The sequence below is a fragment of the Triturus cristatus genome, chromosome 12, assembly GCF_964204655.1.
Source record: "Triturus cristatus chromosome 12, aTriCri1.1, whole genome shotgun sequence".
Classification (NCBI taxonomy): domain Eukaryota; kingdom Metazoa; phylum Chordata; class Amphibia; order Caudata; family Salamandridae; genus Triturus; species Triturus cristatus.
Genome location: NC_140595.1, coordinates 34685570 through 34706557, shown reverse-complemented (window position 1 = coordinate 34706557; position 20988 = coordinate 34685570). Strand labels below are relative to the sequence as shown.

General features: G+C 46.9%; 2 protein-coding genes across 3 annotated transcripts in view; one reads left to right on the top strand and one right to left on the bottom strand.

The window, feature by feature from the left end:
* Positions 1-20988, top strand: part of PEX11G (peroxisomal biogenesis factor 11 gamma) — a 507211-nt gene that overhangs the window by 247070 nt on the left and 239153 nt on the right. The window lies entirely within an intron of this gene.
* On the bottom strand, positions 6304-14616 carry LOC146772326 (arrestin domain-containing protein 2-like). The gene is made up of 8 exons (XM_085637343.1): positions 14259-14616; positions 13222-13288; positions 12578-12725; positions 11465-11567; positions 10655-10911; positions 9478-9640; positions 8644-8795; positions 6304-8036 (listed from the first exon to the last, which is right to left on the bottom strand). Exons 1-8 carry the CDS (start codon positions 14530-14532, stop codon positions 7995-7997), a joined length of 1206 nt encoding a protein of 401 aa, XP_085493469.1. The 5' UTR covers positions 14533-14616; the 3' UTR covers positions 6304-7994.

Below are 20988 nucleotides of genomic sequence, written 5' to 3'. Positions count from 1 at the left end.
CTCTGGCCCTTAAGCCACATTTGTTTATCTCCGTGCATAAGTGTCAAACAGTGCACCATGTACGTGCCGAGAAGTGCCTCCTCGTGCGTGACGTGATAAGGTTCCGGGGAGTGCTGGGCGGGACTCCTGTGCTCTGCAAGGACAGTCAGGCTGTGCTTTACTGTAACCCATGTTTCTATGTAAAGTCTCGACAAGCATTGGCTTCGTGCCAGTGAAAGGCGCGGTTTCATGCAAACTGCAAGCCGGAGTCTGCCATGGATACAGGAAGCGAGCTCCAAAAGTAGCCGCCCTGTAAGCTTCCCTCACACACAGTGGCGGCTCCTGGAGGGAGTGTTGCAGGGCAGTGCGGCGAGGCGGGGGAGGGGCAGGGTGGGGGGTAGTAGCAAGGCAGCGTGCACAATATAAGCAGGTGTTCCAAGGGTAACAGCAGTGCAAGCTTCCCTCATGCATACAGGACAGGTGTTCCCAGGGTGACAGCAGTGCAAGCTTCCCTCACACATACAGGACAGGTGTTGCAAGGGTAACTGCAGTGCAAGCTTCCCTCACACATACAGGACAGGTGAAGGGTAACAGCAATGCAAGCTTCCCTCACACATACATAATGGGAACTGCAAGAGTAGCAGCAGTGTAAGCTTCCCTCACACATACAGGACAGGTGTTGCAAGGGTAACAGCAGTGTAAGCTTCCCTCACACATACAAGACAGGTGAAGGGTAACAGCAATGCAAGCTTCCCTCACACATACATAATGGGAACTGCAAGAGTAGCAGCAGTGTAAGCTTCCCTCACACATACAGGACAGGTGTTGCAAGGGTAACAGCAGTGTAAGCTTCCCTCACACATACAGGACAAGTGATGCAAGGGTAACAGCAGTGAAAGCTCCCTTCACACATACAGAACGTGTGCTGCAAAGGAAGCATCAGTGCAAGCTTCTCTCACACATACAGGACAGGTTTTGCAAGGGTAACAGCAGCACAAGCGTCCCTCACACATACAGGACATGTGCTGCAATGGTAGCATCAGTGCAAGCTTCTCTCACACGTACAGAACACATGCTGCAAGTGTATCAGCAGTGCAAGCTTCCCTCACACATACAGAACGGGTGCTGCAAAGGCAATACCAGTGCAAGCTTCCCTCAAACATACAAGACTGATGCTGTAAGAATAACAGCAGTGCAAGCTTCCCTCACACATACAGAATAGGTACTGCAAGGGTGGCAGCAGTGCAAGCTTCCTTCACACATACAGGACAGGTGCTGCAAGGGTAGCAGCAGTGCAAGCTTCTTTCACACATAAAGCAGACATGCTGCAAGGGTAGCAGCACCGCAGGCTTCCCCCACACATAAAGGACAGGTGCTGGGGGTTGCAGCAGTGCAAGCTTCCCACACACATACAAGACAGGTGTTGGGGGTAGCAGCAGTGCAAGTTCCCCTCACACATACAAAACAGGTTCTGCAAGGGCAGTTAGTAGCAGTGCAGACTTCCCTCAAACATACAGAACACATGCTGTAAGTGTATCAGCAGTACAAGCTACCCTCACACATACAGAACGGGTTCTGCAAAGGCAATAGCAGTGCAAGCTTCCCTCAAACATACAAGACTGATGCTGCAAGAATAACAGCAGTGCAAGCTTCCCTCACACATACAGGGCGGGTGCTGTAAGGGTAGCAGCAGTGCAAGCTTCTTTCACACATAAAGAAGACATGCTGAAAGGGTAGCAGCACTGCAGGCTTCCCCCAGACATAAAGGACAGGTGTTGGGGGTAGCAGCAGTGAAGTTCCCCTCACACATACAAAACAGGTTCTGCAAGGGCAGTTAGTAGCAGTGCAGACTTCCCTCAAACATACAGAACACATGCTGCAAGTGTATCAGCAATACAAGCTTCCCTCACACATACAGAACGGGTTCTGCAAAGGAAATAGCAGTGCAAGCTTCACTCAAACATACAAGACTGATGCTGCAAGAATAACAGCAGTGCAAGCTTCCCTCACACATACAGAATAGGTGCTGCAAGGGTAGCAGCAGTGCAGCTTCCTTCACACATACAGGACAGGTGCTGCAAGCGTATCAGCAGTGCAAGATTCCCTCACACATACAGGACGGGTGCTGCAAGGGTAGCAGCAGTGCAAGCTTCTTTCACACATAAAGAAGACATGCTGCAAGGGTAGCAGCACTGCAGGCTTCCCCCACACATAAAGGACAGGTGCTGGGGGTTGCAGCAGTGCAAGCTTCCCTCACACATACAAGACAGGTGTTGGGGGTAGCAGCAGTGCAAGTTCCCCTCACACATACAAAACAGGTTCTGCAAGGGCAGTTAGTAGCAGTCCAGACTTCCCTCAAACATACAGAACATGTGCTACAAGGGTAGTAGCAGTGCAGGCTTCCTCTCACACATACAGCACATGTGCTGCAAGGGTAGTAGCAGAGCAAGCTTCCCTTGTAATACAATACATGGCACACAGGACACTCATCCAAGATGTTGGTGTTGGCATACTGATGGTGATTCTTGGCACAGGATACCAATGGGGAAAATGATGGTGCAGCATTCTGGTGGGAAGCCTTGGTGCACGGCGCCAGCGCAATCCCTCGCTCGCCTCTTTCCCTACAATTCAGGGCAAGAGTTATGCCCACCACTTGGCAAAGAGCACCAGATCCCACCGCAAGAACAGAAGGTAAACAGTGTCTTCTTGACGAGCAGTGGTTACTTTCTTCAGCTCCCATTAGAACCAGGACATTCCACTTTAGTTTTCCTAACATAAATAAATGCATTCAGAACCGCAATGCACATTCTTTTGATTAAATAAAAAGTTTAACTACAAACACATTTTTAAACTAGTTGCAGCTATGTTTCATTATTGTGACTACATGAAACATGATGTGTTGAAAAAATCTTTTACCTCTTTGCTTTGCACGAGTGATAGCGCCTTGAAATCATCATCAATCATTATGCACTAACCATAAGGAACAATCGGAGCCAATGCTATAGTTCATGATACATATTTGGTTCATTTAAATAAATGTCTGTGGCTATAACTAAGATTGTTTTCTTATCTCTTTTTTCCCCTCCTCTATAATTTATCAATACATTTCTAATTGCGGTATACATGAAGGGCGCAATAAAACACTACGCCACTGGAGTCAAGCTATCCTGGCTGAAGAGGGGTGAAACCCCAAAAGTGGTCCTAGGATGCTTGTTTCCGGGCCAGAGAGGGCCTGGCTTGGCACTAAGGGCTGGACTGTTCCCATCAGGCACAGGGTCAAGACTGATTTGCATATGGCCATGTCTGAACTGGGGTCGCGTGGTGAGCAAAATAACGATGGATTAAACCCATATCTGTGACTGGGGGTGAATGTTTTGCCAATTTGCAACATTCCATCCATCATCTTGTGTGTTTTGCTATAAAACAATACTTGTCTGTGGTATAAATCATTTCAGCTCTGAGTGCTGTGTTTTTTGTTTGGTTGTGCTATAGCCTAGTCAGGTGAACACCTCCTTTTTAATGCAATGCAAAGAGAAACGAGTCATGTTCTCCTGGCAACTCTTATCATTTCTCTATTGTAGGTGGCACTTAAATTTCACATTTCTCTGTGTTGTGTTGTTATAGGAATCACGCACTTATTATTATAGAACCGCGGTAATGTTTATTAGTTTGATATCTTCAGGGTTCAGGTCATTTGACATGATTTCCTGTGAAGATTTAAGGTCAAGAGTCTTATAACGTCACTTCCTGTGATATCATTATGGTCAAAGGGTGTGTGAGGTCACTTCCAGTACCCCTGGCCTTTTTGCTGTATCAACGTCCATGAGCACCTGGGCATCTTAGCAGTGGCGGCGGCCACAGAAAGCAAGTGGGGGGACGGGGAACGAGGGAAAAAATAATAATTGAAAAAAAAAGGAACCTGTTCCTGATGCCGACGCCCTCCTCTGTGCTTCTCTCCTACGCAGTCACTGGAAAGCACAGGTTCCCCACCCAATCCAGACGCTGCTTACATGCTATGACAACAGTGCCAGGATTGGTCTGAGCAGCCTGGTCTCCCACTCAGGCAGTGCCTGGGAGTCTGTGGCTTTTCTCCTACCCGGCTGTGTACACAGCTGGGTCAGAGAAACAGAAGTGCGCATGTCTGTTTGGCCGGCCTAAGACGGCCAGCCAAACTTACATGTGCACTTCAAAGTGCCCACCGCTCCTCCCTGTCATGGCCCCGCCCCTTCCTACACAGGCATGCCAGCCAGAGCCAGTCACAGAAAAATAAAATTTTATAAATATTTTATTTTTCTTTGACTTACTCTAACACGTAGGGCGAAGCCCCTGCATCTTAGGTGTCAGAACAAGACTCCTCGCACCCTGGAAGGCCTGGCAGCAGCTTTGAGTAAACAAGGGCGGACTCTGACGCAACTATGTGTGAAATAGCCCGAAGCGCGTATAACACCTTCTGGCCCCTCCTTTATTCATCACGGTTGAGTAAACCTAATGTTCATGGTAGCTGGCACTGTTACTGTACGGTAAGGTGTGTAGATCCAAAGGGCACATCTGGAGCAAGCTTCTAGGTCTGGAGACACATCTGGCGCATTCTATCTAGTGCTGGAGGTCTCTTCCAGAGTACGGAGTGTCTGGTTCTGGGCATATTAGCTAGAATACTGTGCTTCGCTCTGAGTATCTTGCTCTGAAGGCAACAGCTGTAGTATTTTGACTCTTCTTGAATGACATATTTGGAGTGTTGTGTTGGTTCTAGTGCCTCAGCTGGAGTATTGAGTCTACTTCTAGTGATAACAGGTAGAATCGTATGTCTGTTTCTGGTGGGTTCATCTGGCACGTTGTATCTGTTTACGGTGGCCACGTACAGACTATGGAGTTCGGTTCTGGTGGTCCCATCTACAATAATGTGTCTAGTTCTGGAGAACGCACCCAGATGTTTGTGTTTTGTTGACTTCAACTTAAATGTTGTCCAGCTCAGATGTACAGATCTGGAGACGGCTAAGCCAGATGTAGGTCTGCGGTGCCAAGCACAGTTCTGTAGTTCACATCGGAAGTCCAGATCTAAGACCATCCAATGGATAATGGGCCTAGCTCTAGAAAACGCCTTTAATTTGGAGGATTACCTGGAGAGCTGTGTCTAGCACTGGAAGCCACGCCTGTACTATTATACCTAGGATTGTCCCGGAAACCTCATCTGGAAGATGGTGGCCAGTTCTGGAAGACACTTTTGAGCATTGCGTCCTGATCCGTTTCCCTTTTCTAGAGAATTGTGCCCAATTGTAAATGCCACATACAGAGCTGCGTGTCTATTTCTGGGAAACGGTCACATCTAAAATATTGTGTCAATTAATAAACCCTTGTATGGACGAATGAGTCCTGTTCCATAGATCTCAGACGACAGTATCTCGTTCTGCAGCTCTTATAGTATATATTTCTGGAGGCCTCGTAATGGATAATGTGCCCTGTTTTGACTTCCTCACATAGAGTTTTGCTTTCGATTAGGAGGCCTCATCGCAAGTATTGTATTCATTTCTAGAAGCCTTGTATGCAGGATCTTGTCTACTTTTCCAGGCCATCGCATATCAATAAATGCAATGGCCGTATGGGAGCAGTCCAGGTTGTACTACTGAATATCGACAAAAACAATATCGAGGTACGAGAATACAGAGGAGAAAATATTGAAAGGTAAGTGCATATAGGGAAGTGTAGATTTACTGTTCCTAACGCCACAGCTACCCACCTTGAAGATATATGTACCTTCTAGGTACATATATGTTGAGTTAGGTATAGAAGATCTAGACGTACTTACCTGCTGATATGCTTCTTTTAATTGTTTTGTCAATATTCTGTTCCACTGATTTTGTGGGTTCAATATTCAGGGTGCACCCCAGCACTCCTGAGTAAGTCCAACAAAATGTCTTAGGAGTACAGTGATCTGAGGCCGCGACCCCAACCATGACAGCTGGCTCGAGGGACAGCCGGTGTGACAGGCACACTCACATAAAGGAGACAATCGCGACACAAGACACAACCACTTTTAGGTGAGAACGTATGGCTGCCACGAGGGTGCAGAATGAAACTGGGAAAGTGTACTGTATTGTATAGAGCAAGTGGAGTGAACGTGTCGGGCGCTCCAGGTGGAGAGGTGGAGAGAAGAAAGCTAATGAAAATGAGTTTATGACACAGAAAAGGTGCAGGTGAAACAGGCTGGATCTGCAGAGCCTGCGGGCTGTGTGTCAAGAAAGTAGTCAGTGAAACTGGCAGTTGGGACGGGTGTGGCACGCGCATGTGTCATCACATCCACCTCCAGGTAAGTTATGACTCAAAGTTCTGGTTTATAAAACCTTTATTTTCTAGATCATAAAACAAGCAATTGAGACATAATCTTACAGCTAAGCATAAAACAGCGGGATTGACCATAATTATTTTTAAAAAACAGTCAGACAGTGTAACGCGTTGCCTGCCAAAAACCACAACGGCTCCTTTGGTTTCAGTGCATCAAAGTTTTAGGAGCCCCACTCTTGGCCGCTTAAGGGATGCAACATTTTTTTAAATGTCTTATGTTCAAGCTTTCTCGCACCTGAGACGTGTCACTGTTGCACGAATAGTTTTGGTAGTAGCAGGCCGTACAACAACAGGTGTACTCGCGAAGCACCTAGTGCTTTTTCAGGGAATCTATGCGCTTTCCAAAGTTCAGAAGACTCACTTTCAAAAAGGATTACTGTCCATTGCAGAGGCCTCTGAAGGATGAAAGGCGCAGGCTTCCCAGCCAGCAATCAATCCTGTGGCTTAAACACAGATCGCCGCAACAAACACACTAACCCACTAAGCTATCACACTAGTAAAGGCTGATGCTCCTTCTTCATTGATAGGAAAGAGAGATTTGAATCTAATGTGCATATTCCTAGTGTAGATTAGACACATTTGTATCCTGTTCACATCAGTCCAAGTAATTATGTGCAATAAAAAACGAAAATGTAGCTCTAATGTTAGAATTTTAATTAGGACACTACATTGCCTTGTTAAATGCTTCCAACCAAGCTTGACATGTGCCCTGTTTCCAAGTAAAATGATTAACGAGCCGCACAGTGAAATACTCTGGAATGTAAACCGCGCAGACGCTTTAGTGAATGACTTAGTTAATGTATATTCAAGGTTTACATCAAGCAGAGCATTCCAAGTTTCGTCCGCAAACGTTGGCAGGGAACATTTACAGACCTCATTTATGTAAAAAAAGGACAGACACCTTCCCTTCTGCACTGCACTGGGCCAGCGGGCTTTACCACGCATTAGTACAGAACTGCACAACTCTGGCCGAGTAGCTTTACTACACATGCTTGGCGCATCTGCAATAGGGCAGTGGTACATAACACCATGTTTGTCTTCACACAGGGCCAGCCCACAACTGGTCGGTGTGTGGATGCCCCACGTGACGCACTGATAAACATCTAAATTCAAGGTAGAGTGTTTTTTTAAACATTAATTTCTGCAAAGGATGTTTTTGCCTGTGCGGGTCACTGTTCCCTTCCAGTCTTAGGCTGCCTCTCCTCTGTGAGAGAACAGAAACCTAATCTGGTTTGTACCAATTCCACTTGAAAATGTCACAATTGTTCTTTTTTGAGGTTCCACGACCTCCCCTTTTCTGGGGTTCCTCCTCTCACGCCTGCTCCTCTTCGAGGGGTCCCACATACCTTGTTAGGCATGTACTCCTGGACTTTTACGACGTCCAGTTCTTAGGTCAGCATTTTCTTCATACGGCCCCGCGCTTCTCCTGTAGCTGGGGACTTGTAGCAGCAAAGGTTGTTTGAGATCCAAGCGCCTTGTATAATGTGCACCCCCGTGAAGCAGTGGAGCGAGTCGGCCATACGTAGGGCTGCGACGCACCTGGGTGATCCTTGCCCACTCCTCCGACACTGAAGGTTGGCAGTTGTGCTGCGCCCTGTGGTGAAGTACCATCTTCGTGCCCAACAGGGCTTTTTCGATCTCTCATGACAGCATTTTTCAGTCGCGTTTTCGGCTGCTCAGGTGGCGGAGCTCAGGTGGTCGAGTGGGTGGGGGTCCACCTGCGGGAGAACACAATGAGAAGGTTAGCACAACTTTACGAGGTCCAGTTGGCCACCATGACATAGACATCGTTTCACAAATATCATAGGTGGATAGTAAAGGTGTGTTTTTCCTAAATAGTCTTGTCTCAAAAAGAAATGTGAGGATTAAAGCAAGGCCCTGAAATAATCTCTACATTTTGGAATCTGTTGTGTGTCATACGAGGACCGCTTGTACTTAGGCGACGATGAAAAAATTAGGGTATTTCTTACTTCGTGTTGAGCGTTCGACACCCCTCTCATACCCTTTTTCTATGGCCCACCCTTTGAATCTATAACCATTTGTCCCATATCTGTGTGTTCACCAATCTCTGCCCGGGTTACGCATTGTGTCCACCCACAGTCCACCATTCCTTGTCTCTGTTCACCTCTCTCTCAGGTATCACGGTTCCTCATACCTTTTCTCACCACTCTTAGTCCTGGCATTCAAGAACCACCTCATAAAAGAGTTTTAAAGACAACTTGAAGGCTTAATGTTGGGAGAACCGCAGATGAATGACACAATGGGTTGTGGATTTTAAGGTGAATTATGGGGTCTGTAATGAGGGGTGTGGAGAGAAGTACTCACCTCGGAGTAAAGCGGAGGCGGGTGGTTCCGGAATTCTTGAATGTAGGTATAGAACGGCCCTTCCAGGACACCACTGAAGTCTCTATTGGGTGGTGGAGTCATGCCGTACTCACAGTCTTCGTCAAACACAATGTTGGAGTATTCCGGAGGAGCTGAAAGTAAAAACAGCCCTTGGTTAGATGAGGAGTTTACGTTTGGCCCTTAGACAGCAGACACTGACAATCCAAAACTCATCGAGAGCAACAACATCCGTCGACTTTTTCCCAGATTTTTTCCCTCAATTCCATTAAGAGGTATCTAAAGGGCAATCTCTTTCTTTGTCTACGAGAAGCTACACAACTGCTACGGAGAACTCAACAAGTTATGGTCATTACGACTTTTCCAAGTAGTGAAATTCCCAAGGGATTACAAATTTAGACCTTTGGAATGGGGAATAGCCACAGGAATCTGTGTTCCCACAATTATTTCTGCAAGATTTCCCTCACCAACCGCCCCCCGACCCCAAAACACTTCTCTAGGATTTTCCTGTTGTAGTGGAGTTTGAAGGACAATTTGTATCCTCTGTACGCAAGAACACAGTCAAGTTATTTGTGACCAAGGGCCTTATTTAGAATTCAGCAGACGAGTTACTCCATCACAACAGTGACTAATTTCCCGGGCCCCAAAATCTAAATCCCATAATATCCTATGGGATTTATATTTCAGCGGACGTAATATCCGTCACTGTTGTGACGGAGTAACCCGTCCACCGAAATCTACATCAAGGGCCAAGAAACATATTTACTGAGCAACTTTACTACATTTGCTGTCTAAAGCCATCAATAAGATACTTACGCTCAGGCTGCTCGGGGATGGTCGTACGTAGCCATTCCAGATTGACGGAGTACTGGCTGTCGATGCTGGACGACCGATTCCCGAAGGGACGCAAAGGGATTGTTCCAATCACCAGCGGTAGCTGTAAGTACAGCATTGACGAACCCGGAATTTCAACGTAAACCTTCACAAAAACAAGATGGGGACAAAAATAACCTTTAACAAGATGCTACTTAAAATACATACTTCCTCGCTGCACTCATCCATAGCTACATTTTGTCAAACTTTCAATAGGAAATCCCTCAAATTGTCAAAACCTCCCTTTATTTCAGACCTTCACAATTTGTTTCTAATACTTGGAGTCAATAGACATCTTTAAGTAGCTGGGGTCAGGGAGTGGAGGCAGCCGTTGTTTTGAAGCACACACGTGCAAGCGAGGACTTGCGTTATCGTCCTTGGCACATACAGTTGTTGGGCCCGCCCCGGGCATGAAACAGAAAGTGCAACGTGATGGGTGCAGCTCCATAACAAGGGCGACCTCTGGTACAGTAAAAAAACTTTATTGAAATCATTATCTGTGCAGAGCTGGTGGTAACACCAGAAAGGTCACGGAGGAAGTGAGAAGAAAAGGGAGAAAGGGGAAATTCATGCTTTCAAAATGGCTGGAATTCCCTTGAAAATGGCCATGACCAAGAACCACTGATACCGGATTACCCAAATACCTGGGTTATTCAAGCATCTACACATAAGAGCCTTCTCCTAACTTCTTGAATTCCGCAAGAAACTGAAGACCTCACTATTCAAGTAGTCCCACTAGGCCCCAGGTGTGCCTAGACTCACCTGGTCAGTGCCAGGAGACCCCCCCCCCCCCGGGTGCTAGTACGCTCTACCGATCTCCATAACATATCAAAGTAAAACAAACTTCGAATTATAACTCCCGTATCTGAGATTAAAAGGGCCTTATTTGGAGTTTGCTGTAGGGGATGCTCATAGCAACTTGATGGATAGACCATCCACTGTACTACAATCCCGTTAAAGCCTATAGATGGTGGACGGGATATATGTAGTGCTTGGACAGAAAACCTCATCACCCAAAGTTTAGTTATCAATAAATCCATCACAGGTCCCCATCTGTGAATCAGAGTAATATCTACCTGTGTTCAACCTTTCGAAGCCGCGATGCTAATCCCAGACTCACCTTTAGTGCGTACTCCACGCGGATGATCCGGCATTCCATGATGGATGGGCAGAGGGGCGGGACCTTCAGCGCTTTCCCGTCCCACGTCTCCCTCTTTCTGGGGGGCACTACATCGCCCGTAAAAGTGGCCACGATGGCCGCCTTCTGCTTGGTAATTCCTCGGGCGGCGAAGGTCTGCGTCTGGATAATGGCCGCCTTGGGCACCACGGCCTTGGACGTGGCGTTGTCGATGTCAGCGAAGATCACAATGTCTTCACCTGGGAGGAGAAGGGAAAGCCTTTCTGTTAGTGAACCCTTGCAGGAACTAAGACCTGCAGACAATGCTTCACTCAGCTCACTTTGGTAGTGAATGACTGCATCCGGAATGACCATGTGCTACACATCACACCACTACTGTCAGCATTCCACCTTTAAATACCTCAACATATGAAATTAAAATAATGGATCAGTTCCTGGCATCAGCCAGTCCATCATGACAGAACTATTTAGGGGCAAGCAATATTTGGGCTGTCACCAAAAATCCTTAAATGAGAAGGCCTGGCAATCTGTTTCAATATATGTGGCAATAGGGACAATTCCATTAAAAAAAGATGTTCCACAGGCAATAATGAAGCAAAGTATTTTTGTACTATTTAGTCTACATCCAGAACATGGAAAAGGAGCAAATGTAGTTTGTGTTTTTTCTCTGATGTGGAAGGCACAGTATACAAGGTATTATACAAGTCTCTAAAAACCATGCACATTACTGGTGGGAGTTTGGGTCGTAGGTACGTTGGTGCTTCAGATAGGTAAGTTGGTGCTTCAAGTTACCTGGGGTGTAGCCTTTATGGTCAATCTTGACAGTGAGGGAGACCTGTCCGAGGTTGCAATACCAAGTGTGGGCTTTCATCTCCTTGGTACCTCTCTGCGGAGCCTGAACAGGAAGAAAAATAACAATCAGGCATTTCTGCAGGCACCTTGACCAATCAGCACACACACTCAATCTATAGAATTGGCGACGAGGCCAACGAATACCACTGACATTTTTGTAAAAAAAAAAAGTATTTTTGGGCCTGTATCTAAAATGGATAAAGACGGTCAACATCGTCTTTCTCATCCAAAGCTTAAACAATGACAGAATAATTCCACTTGACCTTTTTCTTAGGACCTAAATACAGGCCCCAGGCTTGTTCTCATAGGCAGAAACGCCAACAACATATTAGTGGCCAAGACACTTTTATCTGGACTGATTTTCACTGTCTCTTAAAGTCCTCATCCTGAAAAGCATGTTCGCTCCTTATATATCAATTTCGCTTTGAGCCACAGAACTCTCGTGTCCACATCATGTGTTTATGTAGCGCTACGACCTTCACTAAACACTAGAACTTATGTTCAGATTCACCAATTGTAATTAACCTGGCAAGTTTAGAATATATATTGTCTGGGTTTTTTTGTTTTCCAAAATTGATAATGATTATTCCCCTTTTTTAAAATGTATAGGTATCCAAAAGGGCCTTATTGTTTGCATACATTTTTTGGGTTAAACTTACTACTCTCGTAAACATGTTTTAAAAATACCATATTTTTCTACAAAGGGAATACGGAACAGAAGCACAGGGAGCTGTTTTGAGATTAGTCCAAGATCAGTCAATGCCATAAAGTGTCAGGGTTCAAATTAGCCCTCATATGTGATCTTTCCACGGGAGGCAGCTGGCTAGAAATTGTGCTGTTCAGGGGTGTATTTTAGGGTGCAACGCAGATTGGCGTTTAGCATGTCTAGCAGGTAGAAATACATTCATAGCAGGTAGAAGCTAGCACCATTTTTTGGATTTGCAGAATAATTTTAAAATCAACAATCTGGGTGGCTTGCTACCTATTGGCGCGTGACTATACAAATCTGCCTCGGTGAGGCCGCCCACCGCCAAGGGTCGCCCCCAGACTCACCAGCAGGGCCGGCGTGTTGACGTCAATGGGGTGCACGACGGTGAGGCCCACCTTGGCCTTCCTGACGGGGGCCCAGGGCCGGTGCAGCTTGGCTTTCACCCAGTAGTGCACGCTGCCGTGCTTGCCTTCGAATGACGTCACCGCGTTCCTGTAGGGGAACAAGGAGAAAAGGATGTTTGTCAGCTTCTGGTTGCAGGACCATTTTTAAAAAAAAAATAATAATAATAATTAAAAAAAAAAGTGTTTCTTTATCACAGGCCCAAGAGAACTATTATTAGAAAGGCTCTCGCCCAGTTATTTGTTGCACGTCATGGCAGGATGGCTCTCAGCTGCAGAAGAGCACATATGTGACCTGGTACCTGGTGCAGAATATACTGAAATGTGCTAAGAGGGCTCACCCCCACCCCCCTCCCGCCTTCACTATTCCCCACCGGGGGGTAATTCGGGCTCCCACCCCTCAGGGGGCGCCCCTTCAGCCTAATGTCGAATTATATCTGTGAGACAGCAGAGCCTATTGGAAACCCTTGGGAGAGGGGGTAGGTGCGGGGGGGGGGGGCGGGAGGGGATAGCTGTTGCATTGTTTTGTATTACGTCACCGCCCCCTCCCAAGCTGTATTCATATACTATCACAAAAAGAAACTTACTCTGGCAACTCGAAGCTGAAGGGGAACTCGTGTGTTCCTGGTTGCAGAACGGTGGGGGCTTCGTGGTCTGAAAAAGAGTAAAAAAACATGGCGCTATAAATTCATGCTCAGCTGTCACAAAGAAAAGAAGGAATAAAAACGTATTTTCCTAGTAGTGGACTTTAAATCCCAGGGCACCGGCTGATATGCGAGCGATTGGTTCCTGCAGGTCTGATTTATAAAAAGACAAAGAGTTGATTGTGTGCATTTTCTACCCAGCTGCTTGGTACTCCTCTTATCGACCTCTGAAGGATGAGAGGCTGCGGAGCCTCGTTGGGCTTTGAGCCAGTGACATGCATCAAGGGGTCGACAAGCAGATTTCACTGGCCCACCTTTATTCTTTAGCGGTGACGGGCAGTAAAAATGTAAAGCACCTGCTCTTGACCGCCCTGAAGAAGTCCACGCTAGTAAAAAGATACCAGTCGTGCACTGGTTTTGGCAGCGCCAAACGCTGCACCATCTTGAGCGGAAATCTAGGCGCTGCAGGAAGGCTCGCACGTTGAATCTCGCTTTCCTTGCATCATGGGTGTCCGACTGGCATGTGGCAGTGTTGACCAAGAGCCCGTGATGCAGAAAATAGAGTAGTCGATGCCACTTCCTAGAAAATGACTCAGCCCTGCTCCCATGACGCAGCACTTTCAGGGAATATTAGCTCCTTAAAATATGTAGGGCTGAGGCGGGGACAGCAGTGCAAGGTAGGAAGCGAACTCCAAGCTTACACTCGGCCAAGCAGTGGAAATATAACCCTGGCTGGCACTGGGAGGGCATTCGAGCTGGAGGAAGTTATGCTAGCGGTACTAATCTCGGCTGCTGCTCTCGGCCAAACTGTGTGATCCTAGCCAAATCCTATTACCCCGAGTGCACTGCACCCCATTCAGTCCAATGCCAATGAATATCTCTGAGATATAGGAGAGCTCAGGGGCCCCTCATCACATTCTACAGAGGACCCTATCATTTTTCCTTGTGCCACTGTTTACGGCAGGCACCCCCAATCTCACCTGTATACAGCAGCGCCTCCTGGTGGTCCAGGTACACCACCTCGTCACTGTGGTCCTGGCTGTAGGCCGCGTTGGAGTTGGTGCTGTGCAACTCACTCCAGTGGACCCGGGCCAGGCCCTGGGCGTGGAGTTTGATGGACTCCACCTTGGCCTCGGCCTCCAGTTCCAGAAGCACCCGTCCCGTCACGGTGTCTCCGCTGCTGAAGATAGGTGAGGAGCCCGGCTCCGGGCAGTCCAGGGTCAGCACGAACCGCTTCACCCTGTCAAAGATCATGTCGGCGGCGTGGAGATCAAGCTCTTCGTTTAAGCCTTGTGGGCGGACAGCAGCTCTTTGCAGGATCCCTCTGTAGGAAGACTGTGCTCTGAGGCAGGTGACGGCGGACGGTTATTTATACTGGAGAGAGGGAGGGAGGCGTTCCAGGACAGGGCGGAGGGACTGACAGGGTGGGGCCCTTTCTATGAATTACCAGCACAGGGATGTACAGGCCAGGCACTTCATGGAATCACTGTAATGATAACTGGGCGGCGGCAGGCCTGGTATTCCCACCTCGTTCTCTGAAGAGGGAGAGCCGAGGTTACCTGGCAGGGGGTGAATGAAGACAGGACTAGTACACATTACTACACGTATAGAGTGTCTTCAGCGAAGTGACGTGACCTGGTTTTGGTGACACGCGCTATTCACACCTGCAGATAAAGACTTAATGTCTCGGTAATCCAATTTGAAAGCAACCGTTCTAAACACGCTGTACCTTTCATCAGTGAGGCTGAAACCCGAGGTTGTACAGAGCAATTATTATATAGGTACCCGCCTTTAAATGTATTGGTTGTTGATACCCGGGCAAGGGGGAATACAGGTTAGTAAATAAAGAGTAAAGGAGAGGAAGGAAGCAAGGGAAGAGGAAAAGGAGTGGAGAAGGAAGGAAGGAAAAAAATAAGGGGGAGGAAAAAGAAGGGGTTGGGAGGGAAGGGAGAAGGAAGGAAAAAGGCAAGAGTGAGGGAAGGGGAAAGGGGGGTAGAGGAAAGATGTACGGAGGGATTGGATTTAGGAGTAAGGAGGCTGAAATAGAGGACAGACCGAGTGTAGGGCAGGAAGGCTATGCCCGAGGGATAGAAGATGGACGGAAGGAAGGCGAGCAGAAATGAATTAAAGAGAGAAAGTGGGAGGAACAAAACCGGGACAGTAAGGATGAAAGCGTTAGACGGAATTGTGATTTTCAGAACCAATTCCATGAGAATCTTTTTATTGACATTCCGGGCAAAACCAGACACAAATCCGCCCCATGTAGACCCATGTCCCAGGTATTGAACAATCACTATTCCCTGACGCAGGGTGTCTTTTCTAATGGAGATGTGGCAGGTGCGGCGTAGACTTTGCGATGCGCGGTCAAGTGAGGGATGGAGTACAGCTGCGGCCGTGCACACCTAAGTTTGTATGGAGTACGTCAGGAGTCCAGGATGTCCCATGACTGGACACACACCTGAGAAGAAACCTAATTGATGGATCCTACCATGGGACCTGTACAGGTGAGAGGTCTCTAGGGCAGTCATGGTAGACCTATCAGCAAGGTGTGGTTCCTGGGAGAGCGCCCTATGGACGCCCATACCTCCACAGCCAACATCACACAGCCCTTTGCAGAACAGTCTTGCCCCCTTACACCGGCTTCGTCTTTCAGGTAAGTTTATTTGTACATATTGTCGGTAGTGCCGCAATCTAGACTCCTGCGCGGTCTTTGCTGTTGGTCAGTGTTCCTACCCCGCTTGGGTTCTGTTTCATGCACAGTCCTTTCGTGAAGTTTTTTTCGCATCCGCTCAAATGAAGGATGCCCCTGTGGTCCAGCTTCAAGTGCACACAACAGCTTCAAATGGACAATGAGGCAAGCTGTTGCCAGTGCGGATACCTAAACTGGTCCCTGGCACCCCAGCACCAGGTGATGAACAAGGATCGAGCGCCACATCCCAAGAATATGGATTTTAAGGACTCGTTTCTTCAGAAGAAGAGTTAGACATGGCTTTTTCAGCGGGTTTACCCCCAGACTTTTTGCCCTACTGTGTTTGCCCCTGTTTTTGTTGGTTTTTAGAACTCTGGGCACTTTACCACTGCTGTTCAGTGCTATAGTACATATGCTCTCCATGTAAATTATGTTATGGATTGGTGTTTCCATGATTAGCATGTTTGATTTACTGGTAAGTGCCAAGTAAAGTACACCAAGTGTGCCAGGGCCTGTAAATCAAATGCTACTAGTGGGCCTGCAGCTCTGATTCTGCCACCCACATGAGTAGCCCTGAAAAGGTATCCCAGACCTGCCACTGAAGAGTTTGTGCGCAGTTTGTGACTGTCATGTCGACCTGGCAAGGGCACCCACTTGCCTGGCCCCAACCTTGCCTTTTCTTACATGTGAGTCACCCCTAAGGTAGGCCCAAGGTACCCTTGTGGGCAGGGTGCAGTGTATGTGAGAGGTAGGACATGTACTAGTGTGACATGTCCTGATACTGAAATATAGTGTATTTTGTTTTTCACTATGGAAAGGCTATCTGCCCCATAGGATGGAATAGGAGTTTACTTACACAATCTTATGAGTATACCTTCCCATTGATATGAGATAGTGAAATGGAGTTTAGTATGCCTGAACTCTGAATGTCGAAATGCATCTTTAAGGAAAGATGATTTTTATGTTCTGTGTCTGAAAATACCACTTTTAGAAAGTAGGTATTTTCTTGCTTAGCCATCCTGTGTGCCTCTGCTGGGTTGTGGCTTGACGGCCTGGCTTTGAAGTGACAGCAGCTGGGGATGTACATTCACTGTAGACAGCCACTGGGGGGGGGGGGTCGAGGTGTGTCCTGCCTTACCTGGATGAGTCAGGGCTGGCCTGAATAGCCCTGGACTGCATTCAGAGTAGTGGGAGGAGTTTCACTAAGCACCTGAATAGGCCCGGCCTGCATTTAGAGAGGCGGGAGGAGATTTCCTTTCACCTAAACAGGCCCGGTTGGTCTCCCTTGCACAATGCTGTTCTCAACTCCTGCAGGGAAGCTGAGCCAGAGCGGACAGAACTGGTTTGGACTGAACTGAGAAACTTGTGCCACAAGAGAAGAAAGGAAAATGTGGTATAAAAAGTGGGGTCCAGACCCCATAACTTTAGATTACTAATGAACTAAAGAACTTGCCAGGAAGAAGGGCTGGAAAAGCTGTCAGGGGGAACGGCCACTTTGCTGCGTGCTCTGCTGTGTTGTCCTGCCGCTTGCTGCTTCTCTCTTGGGCAGGGAAAGGACTGGGTTGTACATTTATCATTCTGCTGTTAAAGTTTTCTCCAAGGGCTTGAAGTACAACTTGCTAGCTTCAGAGAACTCTTTTGCAACCCCTGGCAGCGTACTCCGCTCCGCCAGCGGAGTTTGCGGAGTTTTACCAACTCCGCTTTCTGCTGGACACGCAGAGTTGAGGCAAACACCCCTCAGCCCCATGCGCCTCGGCCCAAAAAAAAGTAAACAAAAACCCACTTAACTTGCTTTCTCTGTCATCTGCTGGCGTCCTCGCTGCAGTGTCTCCTGGCTCTCCTCCTCGCCGTCCTCCTCCTCCCCCTACATTTTATGTCTTGCTTGAACTGCGCAGGCGCAGTTCATGCAAGATGTAAAACGTAGGGGGAGAAGGAGGACTGCGAGGAGGAGAGCCAGGAGACACTGCAGCGAGGAGGAGGGCGGCCTGCAGATAGAGAAGACAAGGTAAGTGGGATTTTAAACCTTTTGAAAAAAAAATGGTGGGGCTGGAGCGGGGCAGAGTTCCACTGAGTTTTTCTTTTTTTACTCCGTGGAACTCTGCGGAGTGCCACTCCGCATACTCTGCCCAGGGTTACTCTTTTGGACTCAGAAAGTTGCCAAGTAGAAGAGCTGGGGAAGCTGTGAGGAGGAACTACCACCTTGCTTTGTGCTTTGCTGTATTGGCCTGCAGCAGCTGCTTCTGTCTCGGGCAGAGAAAGAAATGGACTGAATTATCTGCAACTTCCTTGTTTGAGTTTCTCCTAGAGCTTGAGGTAGAGCTTCTAGCACTGGGGACTGTGTATTTGATGCTGCAACTGAAGAAAAAGCAACTCAATGCTGTCACCGATGTCGCTTCTGGCTCCGTGTCCTGAAGGCACTGCAGAGGGTACTGCCGCACTTCGCAACGCAACTCTGGTCTCATTGATAACGCCGTTTGATGCTGCCTCTGAGCCGCTGCTTGCACCATGACCTGTGGTCACTGCACTCCGCAACGCCTCACCACCCTCATCCCGCACAGCAACCATGGCCTGCCGGCACCATCAACTCCAGTTCATCAGCCAACTACAGCGCCCCAGCAACAAAGACGCAGCTGCTTAGACCGTGACCCGCTGGAACCGCATCACCTCGCACCGCAGCCCAGGTCTCACTGGCGCTGGAGGACGATCGTCACTGAGCGGCTACCTGCACCATGACCTGAGGGCACCGCATGATGCACCGCTAAACTTCGCACCGCAGCTCCTACGACTGTGCTCCTGACTTCAACCGCGAGGAGTTCGATCTGCAACCGATGCCGGCTCTTCGGAGCTCTACGAGAGGTCACAGACGCCCTGCATTTCTAAAGGTACTGTTTTGCCAGTCTCCCCAACACCGTAACTGGCCCGCGACGCCACGGTCAGTCAGAACTGGTTGGATTTGTCGTTCACGACACCGTGATAGCCCAGATGGAGCTATCGACTTCAAGGAACTGTATTTTAAGTCTACTTTTGATCATCGATATTCCTAAGAAGTGTATGGTGGATTTTTATCGTTCTTGGTCTTGTTTAAACAGATAAAATATTGGATATTTTTCTAAAACTGGAGTGGTGTCCTTTTGTAGTGTTTTCACTGTATTACTATTTTATATGCGAATGCTTTGCACACTGCCTCTGAGAGAAGCCTGACTGCTCGTGCCAAGCTACCAAGTGGGTGAGCTGTACTGTATAGACTAGAAAGAAGGGTCTCTATTTGGACAAAGGTGCAAACCATCGCCAACTAGAGAACCCCAATTCTAACAAGATACTTCAGAGAGACTGTGCATCGATTCTACTCACCCGAAGGGCCCAACTTTGCCAGAATAATTTCTCGTCTGCTTCCTTTACCGATAAGAAGGCAGATTAGAGTTTGTGAGTAAAGACATTGCCACTCCAAAGAAACCACAATATTCTGGGCAGAGGTAACTTGGTCATCCATGGGTTTTGGCATTGCTTAGAGGGCACTGGGACTGCTAACATTGAGTCAACTGGTGACCCGACATGTTCTAGCACTCTTGTAATCGACTGGGGAGATTGACATTGAAGGATCGATGTGATTGCTCAGGTTGGGAAAGTTTTGCACGCTTGGACGAGATGGTAAGCACAAGAAAGAAGTCCATATAAATAACAATTCCTCAACCCTCACCCATCTCGGAAAATTTGTTTTAATCATTCATGGTTACTTTAGTTTTTCTTCTGTTTATTGTTCTTTTCGTCTTTGAAATTTACTTTGTCTATGCATTGCGTTTTAATTTCCCACCCTTCGCCTTATGTATCATCTCTTTCATAGAGTCTATTCTCGTCGCAGAAATGTTTTATCTCGGACAGGTTTTATTTTTTGTATGATGTTTGGCACCAAAAGCTAGACAACTGAAGAGTATGAAGTAAACCTTAAAATATGGACTTCTCCAATAGAGAAGTCTTTATTAATCATTGATAAGGCTCGCTGATTGCCGTTTTTACTGATTTTTGCAGATAAATACAGGCAGACAACTATTTATTTCCTTGTCTGCATTTATTTTTAAATGAGGATAAAAACGGAAATTGGGTGATTTTTGAGTGAGTCTCAATACTCTTAGCCATGACTGCCAAGCCAATAGCTGTGTGGATTGATAGGTAAGGGGGTTAAAAAGAAAGGACGTTTAGTAAAGTGTCATAAACAGCAGTAGATGTGTACAAGGTTTATACTGAAATCTGCATATTTTCATATAAGTGCATTTTTTTTTCATTTTCGACGTTTTTATATAGCACGAACTTAACCCAAAAGTATCAGAACGCTTTACATGAGCACCAGTTGCTTTCACAAGGACACATTCATTTTTGTTAGGCAAGAGGAGATTAAGTGATTTGCCCAGAATCACAGGATGTTCAGCGTTGTTGCCGAGACTCAAAGCCGGTTCTCCAGATTGGAGGTCGATTGCCCTAGCCGTTAGGCTACACCCCCTTGATGTACCTCTGCAGGTGTTCATATCAGTGAAACCCGACAGGCATTCAAGCATGAGTAGTTATTAATCGGGTAACAACATGTGGAAATATACCAGTTTCAGCTTAAATGGTTTCATAAAACCTAAAATAAATATGAATAAATACAGATAAAATTAACAAAAAAGAAATATGGATAAATGCAAATGGAAAAGTCAAAAAACGAAATACCATAATCATTGCCCTGGCAATGCTGCCAGCAGGAACAATGTCGCGGAGAGGAAGAATTTACTCCTAAGGAAATGAAGTGATCATAAGTGTAAATGAACATCTGGAACCACTGGGTAATATCTGAAGAAAAGCATCTTTATTCATCATTAGGGCGTCCGGTTTTATGGTATTTATGTTTTCACATTTCCAACTGTATTTATCCATATTTTTTTTTTCTCATTTTATCTGTATTTATCTGTATTTATTTTTGTGGTAAGTAAAAGAAGACGCTGCAGCTAGTATTTTTTCACATTTATTTAAATAGACAATGCACGCTT

What these genes read in the sequence shown, in the direction of transcription:
- LOC146772326 (XM_085637343.1), bottom strand. Translation starts at nt 14,532, where the DNA reads ATGATCTTTGACAGGGTGAAGCGGTTCGTGCTGACCCTGGACTGCCCG. An exon ending in GGAGGCGCTGCTGTATACAG is followed by an intron (nt 13,289 to 14,258) that starts GTGAGATTGGGG and finishes ACTCTTTTTCAG; the next exon opens with ACCACGAAGCCCCCACCGTT. An exon ending in GCGTGGAGTACGCACTAAAG is followed by an intron (nt 9,641 to 10,654) that starts GTGAGTCTGGGA and finishes GTTTTTGTGAAG; the next exon opens with GTTTACGTTGAAATTCCGGG.